Source organism: Penicillium manginii, assembly GCF_028828005.1.
Source record: "Penicillium manginii strain IBT 31320 chromosome Unknown utg000006l:1.0-4164085.0:1.0-4166146.0, whole genome shotgun sequence".
Taxonomy (NCBI): domain Eukaryota; kingdom Fungi; phylum Ascomycota; class Eurotiomycetes; order Eurotiales; family Aspergillaceae; genus Penicillium; species Penicillium manginii.
This window is the reverse complement of record NW_026643107.1, coordinates 2,829,681-2,843,868: the sequence shown is the minus strand read 5'-3', so window position 1 is coordinate 2,843,868 and position 14,188 is coordinate 2,829,681. Positions and strand designations below refer to the sequence as shown.

General features: G+C 48.6%; 3 protein-coding genes across 3 annotated transcripts; 2 read left to right on the top strand and 1 right to left on the bottom strand.

Annotated features, from left to right (window-relative positions):
- Window positions 1-561: 561 nt before the first annotated feature.
- On the bottom strand, window positions 562-2,573 carry N7533_009429 (flavin-containing monooxygenase; the record flags this gene model as incomplete). The annotated part of the gene is made up of 6 exons (XM_057106079.1): window positions 562-1,299; window positions 1,366-1,672; window positions 1,740-1,775; window positions 1,836-2,210; window positions 2,276-2,289; window positions 2,328-2,573. Coding segments are annotated over 6 exons (1,716 nt in total), but the record flags the coding sequence as incomplete, so codon positions are not given.
- A 507-nt stretch (window positions 2,574-3,080) lies between these two features.
- Window positions 3,081-4,284, top strand: N7533_009428 (zinc-binding alcohol dehydrogenase family protein; the record flags this gene model as incomplete). Its single annotated transcript, XM_057106078.1, has 2 exons — window positions 3,081-3,478; window positions 3,747-4,284. 2 exons carry the CDS (start codon window positions 3,081-3,083, stop codon window positions 4,282-4,284), a joined length of 936 nt encoding a protein of 311 aa, XP_056957527.1.
- Window positions 4,285-4,754: 470 nt separating this feature from the next.
- N7533_009427 (uncharacterized protein) lies at window positions 4,755-14,105 on the top strand (the record flags this gene model as incomplete). Its single annotated transcript, XM_057106077.1, has 5 exons — window positions 4,755-8,848; window positions 8,910-9,130; window positions 9,217-10,127; window positions 10,261-12,196; window positions 12,283-14,105. 5 exons carry the CDS (start codon window positions 4,755-4,757, stop codon window positions 14,103-14,105), a joined length of 8,985 nt encoding a protein of 2,994 aa, XP_056957526.1.
- Window positions 14,106-14,188: the final 83 nt, after the last annotated feature.

Sequence of the window (14,188 nt, the reverse complement as noted above, 5' to 3'; positions counted from 1 at the left end):
AGTTTCTTCCTTTTAGAAAACAGTAAGTGATTGGTGGTCTTTGCAGAAGCATGGGGGTCTTGATACCGATGGTAAAACAAAGTAAATTACAAGGATCGTCAACTTACTTGCCTTTTAGCAATTGCATGATTTTCACCGCTGTTTCTGGTAAATGCGCATATGGTAGCCCCCATGCAGAAAGGCTTTCAATAGCAACTTGAACCACTGGCACTGGTACTGGGGTCTGCATATAGTATCACGGCAGGTAATTGCAGCGTGAAAAAAGCATACTCTCCTCTCCTCAAAAGCTAGCCTTTTCAAAATTTTGTTTGGATTTGAAAGATACCCATCGCAATTAGTTCCAGTCATGGCCACTTAAGTAGCCGACTTGAACTCGGAGGAGGCTTCAGATTAGCGACGAACTTTTGCACGGTCTTTCATATTCCAAAATAGAATTGTGGCCTTATCCCTGGCAATAGCTCACTTGAATTTATCTTTCATTTTTTACCCAATTTACTATCTTGATTATCTTCACAAAGCGGTTCGTTTATTTTCACTGGTTGAGAGGATTCCCCATTTGTTTCAAATGTCTACTTCTTTGGCATTTGTGCTGCTAAAGCGACTTCGAAACACGGACTCTCCATCATCGCAATCGCGTAGGTAGTATGTGAGATCGGCGAGGGGGTCCAGCTCTATCTGGCTAAAGCCATTGCCGAGATATTCAAATCTATTCCCTTCCAGGTAATTGATATCGTAGTCTTCGTAACGAAGCGATGACAATGTTTCCATGTAGTGCAATGGACTGCCGGGCCAGAGACCTATGACCTTGCCATTGGGTGATTTATGCCAGGTCCTACAGCCTGCTGTCCAGACAGTTGTCTGCATGATGCGATCTTTATGATTGATAAAGTCATCTACCGCGACTTTTTTCGGATCGATAGCCCGGATTCTCTCTTTCTGCCAGCGATTGAGGACCTCGGCAATGTATGAACCCTGCACTTCAATGGCAAACATTACTGAGCCACTCCCAAAAAAGGAATTAGGCCCAAGAAACATGAAATAGTTAGGGAACTTGTGTGCGGCCAGACCTAGATAGCTTCTTGGTTCGTCCTGCCATTCTTCTGCTAAGTTCGCATAATCTCGTCCAATTATGGGAAATCGTGGCCGGAAGGAAGTATCGAAACCTGTCGCGCAAATCAGCACATCGAGTGGATGCTCGATGCCGTCCACAACGCAGCCAGATTTGGTAACTCGTGTGATATGCCCGATCACAGGTGTGACATTTGGCTCATTGAGCGCTTCAAGATATCCCGGTCCAGGCTATGAGTGGCCAATTATTGTTAGCTGCTCGGGACGCTTGGTTATCCATTAAGCAAAAAGGCTCACCGTGATACGCCGACATCCAAGGGGATAATCTGGAACTATCTTAGTAGAAAGATCATTATTGAATATTTTGCTCTCCATTTGTTTACGAGCAAGGCCCCTGGTCTCCGTCTGGGCGGTCGAACTCCGAATCATCAGAGGAAACAGGCGGTCGAGTGCTGCGCCGGTCTGTTTGCGCAGGGAGAGTAATTGGCCAGGAGTGTCACGAAATTCCTGCTGCTCCTCTTGTGTGTAGGGACGATACTCTGTTCCTGGCATTTCACATATCCAAGAAGGCTGACGAATGAAGGTTGTTACATGTTCTGCCACGCTAGAATATTGCCGTGGAGGTTAGATTTGACTCTTTTCATCCTGAATTTCACTCAGCTTTCACTAACCTTCGGGCGAGTGGTAATATCTGAACTGCCGAAGACCTAGTTCGCATGAATTTAGACATTGCTTAGACATACCACGCAACGATTACGGGTTCTCACCCGTTCCCAATAAGTCCAACTCGCTTTCCAGCAAGCTCCACCTCCTCGTCCCAGCGAGCGCTGTGAACCAGTCTGCCCTGAAACGAGTGCAAGCCCGAGATATCTGGCCAGCGCCAGGCATTTAGAATTCCAGTAGCTCCGATAAGAAAATCACATCGTTTCACAATCACTTCCTGGGTACTTTTCTGAATTTGTACCACCCACTCAGCGCGCATATCGTCCCAGTGGGCACCAACTACCTGGTGTTGGCAATGAATATACGGCCGGAGGTCGTACTTATCCGCAAAATTTGATAAATATTCACAGATCTCCATAGATGAGGCATAGGTGGCCGGCCAGTTCCACTTGGGCTCGAAGGAGAAAGTGTAGTTATGACTAGTAGCCAGGATGTTAAATATGAGTTACCTCTCCTCCAAGATCGAGACAGTTGAGACACTCACGCTGGTACATCACACTTGCCTGTCAGTCATTAGCGCATCTTATTGAGCATACCTGATCTGATGGGTGACACCTACATCCAGGATAACGATTTTCCCACCAAGTCCCGCCAATGTCAGAGTTCTTTTCGTACACATTCAACGTGAAGTCGGTGAAAGAATGTTTTAGCCGGTATGTCAAATATAGTCCTGAAGCTCCAGCTCCAACGCAGATCACGCGTAAGTGGCGATTTGCATGGAGGGGTCTGCTATTGAAGTGACCTGTTGCTAATGGTGGGTTGTCATTCATCGTGAACTTCACCTAGGCAAGTTCAAGTTGTGAGGACAGGTGTTTGCCAGTGAAATCTGTAGTGCCCAGGTGGTTAGCTCCTCGGCATACGGATACCTAGTACTAGTACTAGTAGTAGTATTTGGTATATACATACCTAGGTACTCGCGGACTTAGATTCAATAGGAGGGCTTTCTATTTGGCAATTCAACTTGAAGTTTGGCTTCAAGTTTCTTGTTCCAAGGTTTGTTTTTGGGAAATTTACTTTTGTCCGTACTCCCGGGTTTACCCCTTGCATATATGTCTCCAATACTATAAAGCCATTATTATGCAGTTGATCTGTCACCGTCGCTTCATTGAAACTTCAAGTTGATCATGATTCACGAGTTTTCATCCATGGCGGCCGCCAGCACCAATCTGCATATGCACCTGGGCATTCGCACGGGATAAATACCTCATTGTAAATCACCTGGGCACTACTAGTACTTTCATTTTTAAATACTAGTCGAAAATATCATACCCTGGGCCCATTGCAACATCATGGCCACTCAGCAAATCTGTCTCGTGCAGGCCCCAGATACGCCAGATCAACTCGAACTTTCGTATTCTTTTCCCGTCCCCACAATCGAAGCGCCAAATGAAGTGCTTGTCCAGGTTTCTGCGGTCGCTCTCAACCCTCTCGATTGGAAACTCGTCCATTACTTTCCTCGGCCTGGTACTGTGGTAGGCTGCGACTTTACTGGTACCATCATCGCCCGCGGGAATGCAGTGACAGATCTTGCAATCGGTCAACGCGTCTGCGGTGCTGTCGTCGGGTCAAATCCGAACAGACCCTCGAATGGTGCGTGTTCAAAATTTCTCATTGCCGATTCACGCATATTACTCGCTGTTCCAAATGAGTGGACAGATCTTCAAGCTGCAGCACTGGGGGGGCGTAGGTTGGTACACCGCTGGCCTCGCCTTCTACGATGACGACGCGCTTCAACTCACTGGTTGGCCGTCATGCCCGGTTCCTGCCCGTGAGGACGGGTCCCGTATTCCGATCTTAGTGTATGGGGGTGCTACAGCGTCTGGGACGATGTTTTGTCAATGGTTATCAAGGTATACTATTCTTCGCTTACCTAGCTCCACTCGAAAGTGGAGTACTGGTACAGCCTTCACCATGATTCGAGCCACTTGCTGATCATTTCATGCCCATAACTGCAGATCTGGTTATGCGCCCATCGCAACTGCATCGCCTACTTCATCAGACATGGTAAAGAAGTACGGAGCCGTTGCAACGATCGACTACAACTCGCCGGACTCTGTTGAGCAAATCCAGAAAAGAAGCAGCGGTCAGCTGCGCCATGCTATCGACTGCATCACTAGTGAAAAAACAATGGGCATCTGCATGAAGTCGATCTGTCGAGTCGGCGGTCAATACATCTGTTTGGAACGATACGAGCCGGAATGGATCACGCGCAAGGCCGTTCGGGTAGCTATTGTCGTTGGGGCAGAAGCTGCCGGTGAAGGGTTTGAGTTGGAGGGTCTGTATTGGAGAGGCCCAGACCCGCGAAAGTTGAAAACTACCATGCAGATGCGACAAGAGATGCAGAGGATGATTAATGCGGAGCAGATCCAGCCGCACCCAGTGCATGAACTAGATGGTGGCTGGAGTGCCATTCTTCGGGGGCTACAGCTATTGCGTGAAGGTGGCGTTCGTGGGATTAAGCTGGTCGTGAAGATTCCCCAGGAGACCCAGTAACTCCGAATTAAACTTTTGACCTGCAGATTATCTATTTGGAGTTGATGGCACATTGTGATTCGCGTCTAGTCATGAGTCTGCTCGGACTTTGTCTATTGACATTGTTACCACCTTGGTATTTCGATGGGATTTTGATTCGAGTTTCGAAAATTTCAGATCCTGATGCTCCCGAGTACCGAATCAGGTAGCCAATAAGGCCTTAGAGTCGATACGACTATTCATGGGCTAGCGATTTCAAAGTGGAATTTAAAACTTATCAGTCAAAGTTCATTTCAACCCTTGCATTCTGCTCGAATTTTGTATGTGTACAATCCACAGCAGTCAAAGAATCGTCTGCGCCAGAGGATGCATGTATTAAATGGATACGGATGAAGCCTGTTATATGAGTCGGTCAATTAGACGAAATTAATGAAGACATCAAAAAGATTTACCCGTATTTTGAAGTTATCGAACCCGCTATTTCTCGAGTCATGTCCGAAAAGAATTCTCGGGAGCCTATAGCTATAATTGGCAGCAGTTGTCGCTTCCCTGGCCATGTGAACTCTCCGTCGCAACTATGGAAGCTTCTGCTTGACCCCATCGACCTACGCCAGGAGATTCCATCGGAACGCTTCACGTCTAATGGGTACTACCATCCCGATACGAAGTTGCATGGACACAGCAATGTCCAATATGTGTATCCACTCGCAGAGGATGTCCGGCAATTTGACGCCGACTTCTTTGGAGTGAAACCTGTGGAGGCTGCATCCATGGATCCCCAACAGCGTCTGCTGATGGAAGTTGTATACGAAGGCATCGAATCAGCTGGAATTACGATTGACCAGCTAGCCGGATCAAACACGGGCCTCTATGTTGGTATGATGTACGATGACTACCAGACTTTGCTGTATCAAGGTCAACAGGAGATTCCGGCTTATACTGCCACCGGAACTTCCCGCAGTATCGCTGCAAACCGAATCTCATACTTCTTTGACTGGCGGGGTCCATCAATGGTCCTCGACACGGCGTGTTCGTCGAGTCTGGTAGCTGTTCATCTCGCTGTGCAGGCCTTGCGTGCGGGAGACTGCAAAATTGCCCTCGCAACTGGCACTAATCTGTTTCTTGGGCCAGAGATCTTCATTGCAGAGAGCAACCTCAACATGCTTTCTCCTCACGGCCAGTCTCGTATGTGGGATGAGTCTGCTAATGGGTATGCTCGAGGTGAGGGGATCGCTGCCGTGGTAATGAAACCACTGCATGCAGCATTGGCGGATGGTGATCATATCGAATGCATCATCCGTGACATTGACATCAATCAAGATGGCCGTACACCTGGTCTCACTATCCCGAGCAGTAGGGCCCAGGTAGACTTGATTCAAGGTGTCTATCGCAAAGCCGGTCTTGATCCCAGCCGAGCGCTAGATCGGTGCCAGTACTTCGAGGCCCACGGTACTGGTACACCAACAGGGGATCCTGTGGAGGCTGAGGCTATATATAATGCCTTCTTTGGCCATAGTCCTCCGAGTAGTAGCGCTCTTGAAGGGGTCGGAAAAGATGACTCAAAACTACTGGTTGGATCTATCAAGACTATCCTTGGCCACACTGAGAGTACAGCCGGACTGGCTGGAATTCTGAAAGCTTCCCTGGCATTGCAACATGGACTCATTCCTCAGAACCAACTCCTCAATCGGGTCAATCCAAAAATCTTGAAGTATATGAACTACCTTGAAGTCCCCGTTCACACGACGCCGTGGCCTGATGTATCGCCTGGGGAACCTCGACGCGCCAGTGTGAACTCCTTCGGCTTCGGTGGCACCAACTGTCACGTCATACTTGAGAGTGCACCATCCCCTCCCACCCGCAGTACATCATATCGCTCGCTCACCCCGTTCTGCTTTTCTGCACAGTCCAAACCCGCCCTTTTACGCAACCTGGTTCGCTACGCTAGCTATCTTCGGGAGCATCCAGATGTCAGCCCATCGGATCTGGCCTACACCCTACGGTCTCGCCGGACCGCTCTCCCCTGCCGAATTTCCTTTTCTGCATCATCAATCGAGATCCTCCGTGACAGCCTTCAGAACCTGCTTCAACTGTCTGGGCCAGAGCGTGACGCGGCTATCCAGACTGTCAAAGCAAGGTCTCCCACTATATCCAGACCACACACGCGAATTCTCGGCATTTTCACTGGCCAGGGCGCGCAGCACGCTCGTATGGCAGCCGAACTGATTGAGGAATTCGCTTACTGCAGAGAAATCATCGATTCACTCGACCGTGCTCTCGCGGCTCTGCCTAATGGGGATCGGCCAACATGGACACTGAGAAACGAGTTGCTAAAGGATGAGAGTACGAGCCGAGTATATGAGGCCGAGTTTTCTCAGCCCTTATGCACTGCTATTCAGATCTTACTTGTTGAGATTTTGAGGCGCGCAGGCATAAAGTTTGCAGCCGTCGTCGGTCACTCCTCGGGTGAAATTAGCGCGGCGTTCGCAGCGGGCGTTTTGTCAGCACGGGATGCGATATGCATTGCCTACTACCGTGGCAAATTTACAAGCCTGGCTATGGGACCAAGTGGGTCTGCTGGGGCAATGCTTGCGGTGGGTACATCGTGGGATGATGCGCAAGAGCTCTGCAGCTGGGATGAATTCTTGGGGAAAGTGGTGGTGGCTGCATGCAATTCGCCTTCTAGCGTGACGCTTTCCGGTGATGCAGATGCCCTCAAACAAATCGATGTCATTCTAGACGATGAAAATAAGTTTCGGCGCTGGCTCAAGGTCGATAAAGCATACCATTCACCACATATGCGACCATGCTCCAGTCCGTACCTATATGCTCTTCAGCGCTGCAGTATCAAGCCAATTTCCCCAGGGTCTGGATGCTTATGGGTGTCAAGTGTTGACCTGGAGTCAGAAGAAGAGATCATTCCGGGCATGGAGGGGCCATACTGGAATGACAATATGCTGCGTCCCGTGCGGTTTATGCAAGCGATCGATCGTGCTTTCTCAAAGGTGGATCATTTAGATCTCGTGATTGAGATTGGGCCTCATCCTGCTCTCAGCGCCCCTGTCATGGACACGATTGAGAGACACCTGCCGGATAGAATTCCCCATAGCGGGATGCTCTCTCGCGGTAGATCTGCGGTCACAGCTATTGCTGATACTCTGCTATTTCTCCAGTCAAATATGAAAGACAATGAAGTGGACTGGGACAATTTAGATATGCACTTGGGTGGAGTGACCTCTTTCACAGTCGTACCCGACTTGCCAGTGTACCAATGGAATCATGATCGAAGCTACTGGCATAATTCACCCTACTTACACCGACTGTTGCACAGGAAGCATGATTTTCATCCAATTCTAGGGAGAATATCTCCCGAGAGCTCGCCGGACCTGCTGCGTTGGCGGAACATTCTTCGCCCGGCGGGGATTCCATGGGTTCTCGATCATCGCCTACAAAATCAAGCTGTTTTTCCCGCAGCTGGTTACATTGTGGCAGCGCTTGAGGCGTCGATGATCTTTTCTCTAGATGCAGATATATCAGTCCAGATCGTCGAACTCAGACACATCTCCATCTATCAGCCATTGACATTCTCAAGTGATAATGATCCGGGAGTCGAAGTTATATTCAGCTTCGAAAAGATTCAGCATGACAAAAACTCAGGTTGTTTGACCGCTAGATTTTCATGTTCAAGTTCATCGCATGCCCGTGAGACCCTACAGCTGATGGCGAGTACAGAGATACATCTTTTCCTTGGGCAGCCCGAAATGGATCTTATACCTTCACAAGAAAGGGAAAGCTTCCACGGAGGGAATATCTCTCAGGATCAGTTTTATGATTCTTTGGATATGCTTGGATATGGATATTCTGGTTTATTCCGAGCTCTAGGCAGTCTTCAGCGAAAGCGAGGCTATTCAGCAGGTCTAGCCACCGTGCCAGCACTAGAAAAGAATCAGACAGCATCATTTCTACTCCACCCTGCGGTCCTGGACATGAGTATCCAATCTTTATTGTTGGCGTACAGCTATCCGTTCGATGGTCAACTAGGATCGATCTTTGTTCCCACTTCCATTGATCTGATTCGGGTAAATCCCCTCGTCCTGCAAGATCTTGATACGAACTGTCCTAAGATAGCCGTCAGCGCCAACCTGGCAGATAAGCGGCAATTGAGTGGGATTCTGGGGGACATTGACATCACTGACCTTAACAGGCAGCATGTGGCTGCTCAACTACAAGGTGTACGGGCGGTACCCTTTGCTCCATCGACTGCAACAGATGATCGCCAGATGTTTGCACGGATGGATTGGGTCCATTCTCTTGTGGATGCCAGAGCCGTGAATATCAACATTATCGTGGAAGCGGATCAATACAAGCTAGCCGAGGCTCTGGAGCGGACGGCCTGCTTTTATCTTCGCCAGGTTCTTCAAGAAAATCCCACAGGCTCCATTGAAGTTGAGATGGGAGGAGTCGTAGCGTCCTACTTGAAATTCGCAGCGCATGTCACCACATCAGTTTCACAGGGTAATCACCCCTATGCCCGGGCCGAATGGATACAGGACCAATTAGAAGACATCATGGAAATTACTACTCCGTAAGTTACTGCTTTTGGGGGTATCAGTAGGTCTTATATTACCGTTAATTAACCAGCTCAGATTTGCCGAGGAAATCGACGTCAAGATGTCTCATATTGTCGGTGAGAATCTATCACGGTTTATCCGTGGTGAATTCAAGATTTTGGACCATTTAATGTCTGAAGGGCTTTTGGGTTCCTATTACGCTGATTCCCTGGGCTTCAAGGGGGCCAATACCTGGACTGGCGAAATTGTTAAGCAGATTTGCTTCAGACATCCACGGTTAAATATCCTTGAGATCGGTAAGTATTCATCATTGGACCTCCTTCACTACATACTGCACTGTCTCTTTTGGCCTCTTTCAATATCCTGACATGTCTCTTGTTAGGTTCTGGCACTGGAAGCACTACGCGGTCTATCCTGAATCAAGTTGGCACAAATTTTGCGTCCTACTCCTTCACCGACATCTCTCCAACATTCTTCCCTGAAGCAAGAAGGTTCTTTGGCTCATATGGGGATAAACTAATGTATCAAGTCTTGGATATTACGCGAGACATTACCGATCAAGGATTCTCTCCAAGCTCCTATGATATGGTTGTGGCCTCAGTGGTTCTGCATGCTACCCCTTCCCTTGAGAAGGCTTTGCTTAATGTACGCTCTCTGCTCAAGCCGGGCGGCTTTCTGGTGCTGGTTGAGATTGCCGATCATGAGCCTTCTCGTGTGGGGCTTATTTTCGGCTTGCTTTCTGGCTGGTGGGCAGGTGCGCACGAAGGAAGACAGTTAAGCCCAAACGTATCTCCTGTAAAATGGGCCTCTCTGTTGCGGAGAACGGGCTTTTCGGGTATCGACACAATGACGGCAAACCAACATGCTATTGTGTATCCGTTTAACATCATGGTCTCGCAGGCAGTTGATCCTTGGGTCAATTTCCTGCGTCATCCTCTCTGGCCGTCGTCGTTTCTGGCGCAATATGGGTCATTGGACCTTGATCTTGTTATCATCGGAGGCACTACTCTCCACGTCGAATCTCTGGTTGTGGAGCTCGCGCAAATTCTAGGCCCGTTCACCCGAAGCATCGTGACGGTTCAAACTCTCGACTCGCTCCAACATCAAAAGATACCGTCACACTCAACCATTCTATCCCTGTGTGATCTGGATTATCCTGTGTTTGATAACCTCGATCCAGATTCTTTCGAGGGCCTCAAATGCCTCTTCAACACTGAAAGAGCCATTCTCTGGATTACCGAAGGTCGCGAGGACAAAAACCCCCCTGGCCAATATGATCTCTGGTTTTGCAAGGTCTGTTTTGTGGGAAGTTCCTGAGCTTCATCTCCAGTTTCTTGACTTTGAGGATGCTATAGTTATAGACTCGAGCTTATTGGCAACCTACCTGCTAAGACACCACGTTGCTTTGATGCGCTCACGTAGCCAGAAAGATGGTAGCTATTTTGCACCATTGGAGAGGGACATTCATGTGGATCGAAATCTGCGCGAGTCAATTCTGCGTTGGGAGCCACTAAATAACTCTAATGATCGTTTTAACTCTACATCCCGAACCATTACTCGCGAACTTTCCCTTGCGAGATCGGAGGTTGTTGTTGAAAAACAACATGACGCCTGGCTCCTTCGAGAAGACCATCGAACATACTTCCCAAAGGCTACTATGTCCAACCGTGCCTGCATAGATATGCGTATAACGCACTCTACGCTTCATGCCATTAACTTTGGACCTGGGCAACAATTCGTCGTCCTTGGTGTTTCTCTTGACGACGACCAACAACACGTAGCACTATCTTCCTCCAGTGGGTCGAGGCTGAGCGTTAACGAGGAGGTGGCGCCTTGTTATAAGGTCCCAGATGGACATGAATCCCATTTCGTCGCGCTATTATCCGCCAATTTGATGTGTCTGGCGATCATAACACGCCTCATACCAGGGCAAACGCTTCTTTTACATAATCCCACGACAGTCATTGCTTCTGTGATGGCTTATCACGCTCGCCAGGTAGAAGTCCATTTAATAATCACCACCGCGAGTACTGGGCATTCAACCCCATCCTCGTGGATCTATATCAATTCATTCTCCAGTCAGCGTCAAATACAAAGTCTTCTGCCAATCCATGTGGATTTAATGGTAGATATGACAGATTCAAAGCAGGTGGGTGAGCGGGGAACCATGACAAGCTCTCTACTTCGTCGTTCTCTACCCACTTCGTGTCTTTGTCAGACTCTCGATGGTCTTATCAGCTGGCAGCCTTCAGTCCTTCTCGCCTGTCAGGCTGGAAAAGCGAGATGTATACTGAATACTGCGATTGAGATTGCCACTCAGCAGCTGGCCAATACACCCTCCAATCCAGAAATTGCTTTATCAGTCCAAGAGTTACACATGCAGGAGGAGCGAAAAGTCCATGTCTTTAGCGTTATCGATTGGACTCTCGATACATCAGTGACCGTCCAAATTTCCCCCATGGATTCCAATCTCACATTCGCTCAAGAAAATACTTACTGGTTTGTTGGGCTCTCAAGCAGTTTGGGGCTGTCACTATGTGACTGGATGATTGATCATGGTGCTCGACATATTGTCATTAGCAGCCGCAATCCGCAAATTGACCCTACTTGGCTGCGAAAGGCTAGCGACCGAGGCGTCACTGTCAAGGTCGCTGCCAATGACATCACCGACGAAACAGCACTGCAAGCTCTATACGACAACATATGCGCAGAGCTTCCACCCTTAGCAGGCATTGTGCAAGGTGCCATGCTTCTACGTGATTCCCCCTTGCGCGACATGACCTGCGAGGCAATGAATGCGGCCTTATGTCCGAAGGTTAAGGGCAGTTTGAACTTGGATCGTGTGCTAAAAGATAGACCACTGGACTTTTTCATCTTCATGTCCTCACTCACGAGCATTATTGGAAATGCCGGTCAATGCAACTATAGTGCTGCCAACTCATTCATGTGCAGTTTAGCGAGGCAGCGCCGAAAACGCGGTCTTTTCACCGCAACCATCAATCTTGGCCTAGTAATAGGGATTGGAATGACGACCAATCTTGCCTCTATGCAAACATCTGTATTGACAAAACGAGGATTCCTCCCTGTCTCTGAGCCAGCTCTACATCAAATTTTTGCTGAAGGCATTGCGGCCTGCAGGTTGGATTCGCCATCCGGGGGGGAAATCCTGACCGAACTACCCTCCATACCTCGATATTCCTCTTCCTCTCAGCTAGTATGGGCGAGCGATCCAAAGTTCGGAAGCTTGATCCGCAGCGGCGATGCCGTCGTGACTCAAACACTCAATTCTGAGAATCAAGTCTCAATCGCCGACCGCCTACTGAAGATCCAGTCAACTCTGGATTTGAAGAAACTTATCACTGGTAAGAGCTCTATTTTTGGATATGACTGGCAGGAAATACCCTCAGCTGCTATAGAGAAGCGCTAACATGCATGCTTTTCCCTCCAGACACTTTCTTGGCCCACCTACGTTCAGTACTCGATCTCAGTGATGATTCCACGCTGAACGTCTCTTTAAGAACTGACGAGCTGGGCGTCGACTCACTCATTGCGGTCTTCATCCGTTCTTGGCTCCTGACGAATTTTCACGCTAATGTTCCAGTGCTCCGTATCTTATCTGGCATCACCTTGTCGGATTTGATTCAAGATGTTTGCAGCAACTTTCCGGTGGATTTATTGCCGGCCATGGCATCTACAGAAGATGGAAAACTAGGACCTGAGATATCGAGCCCAGTACTCTCGAACTTCACGCCTATTGATGGCGATTCACTTGAAACTGCAGTTGAGATGACCCCTCCGTCCTCGTCTACGTCGGTTTCCTTGCCCATTCATGTCGCAGATTCCAGCTTCAGTGAGAAGAACTACGCTGAGCTCGTGAGAGATGAGACTTTCACCACGGCTGAGAAGAAGATTACCAAAAATGAGTCTCACCGGCTAGGGCCAACCTCATACTCACAGTCCATGTTCTGGTTCGTGCATGCACTAATGGAGGAGAAGACAACCATGAACCACACCCTGCTCTATGAGGTTTCAGGTACTCTACAATACCAGGGCCTGGAACGTGCAGTTCATGTAGTTGGCCAGCGCCATGAAATACTGAGGACAAGGTTCTACGTTGACAAAGCATCGGGTACTCTCCTTCAAGAAGTTCTGAATAATCCCTCCTGTTTACTAGAATATCGATCGGTATCTAGTGTTGCAGACGTCTTCTCGGCCTACAATGAGCTCACTCGGCATGTATATGATCTTGACGCAGGGATAGCAATGCAGATCTGTTTGCTGTCCATATCTTCTAGCAAGCAATTTCTGCTTCTCGGGTATCATCATATCATCACAGATGGTGCGAGTCATCTTGTCATGATGGCAGATTTGAATAAAGCATACAACCAACAGCGCTTTGACTCCAATGATCTTCTCCAGTATCTCGATTATTCTGAACAGGAGTGCAGCCAGGGAAATCCCCACAAATGGGATTCTGAGATCAAGTTTTGGAAAGGTATTCTGACCCCTCTGCCTGAACCTCTCCCTGTCCACCGGAGTCGCCTTACCACACGCCGTCCTCTGCGTCAGCACAGCGTCCACTTGGCGGAACTCACGATCAATAAGAGTACGGCTTCTCAAATCAGAACTCTTGCCCAAAGAACGAGATCGACCGCTTTTCATGTGCATCTCGCCGCACTCAAGATACTTCTGTATCGATTTCTCGGGGTTGCAGACGTTTGTATTGGAATCGGGGACGCGAATCGCTGGGAGGAGATTACGCAAAACGGCATTGGTCCCTATATCAATCTGATTCCTCTGCGACTAGCTTCGGCCCAAGACGAACCATTTCAAGCGGCTATTGAGAACTCTCGTGTAGTCGCTTATGAAGCATTGGCCAACGGTCGTGTGCCATTCGAAGTCATTCTAAATGAGCTCCGTGTTGCACGATCAGCCACCCACAGTCCAATTTTCCAGGCATTCCTAGACTACCGTCAAGAAACGCGACTAAGTGAGTCTTTTGGAGATTTTGAGATGAAGTTACTGAAGTGGGAGGTTGGTAAGTTACCATATGATATCTTTATAGATGTCAATCCTCTGCGTACCGGAGAGGTATTTGTCCAGGTCCTGGTTCAATCGGATCTGTATACGCAACAAGATGCAGCCATTCTATCCCACGGGTATGAAGACATTTTGGCTGAAATTGTTGCATCGCCATTGAATCCAATTGGGAACCAATGGAAATTTCGGCAGGAGGAGATAGACCAAGCGGTGAACTTGGGGAGAGGTTAGCCTTTGCCAATGTACCAGTAAAACCACATTCCTCGAGCTAACAGAGCCGGTCATTTCGTGAATAGGTCCATCGCATAATTCTC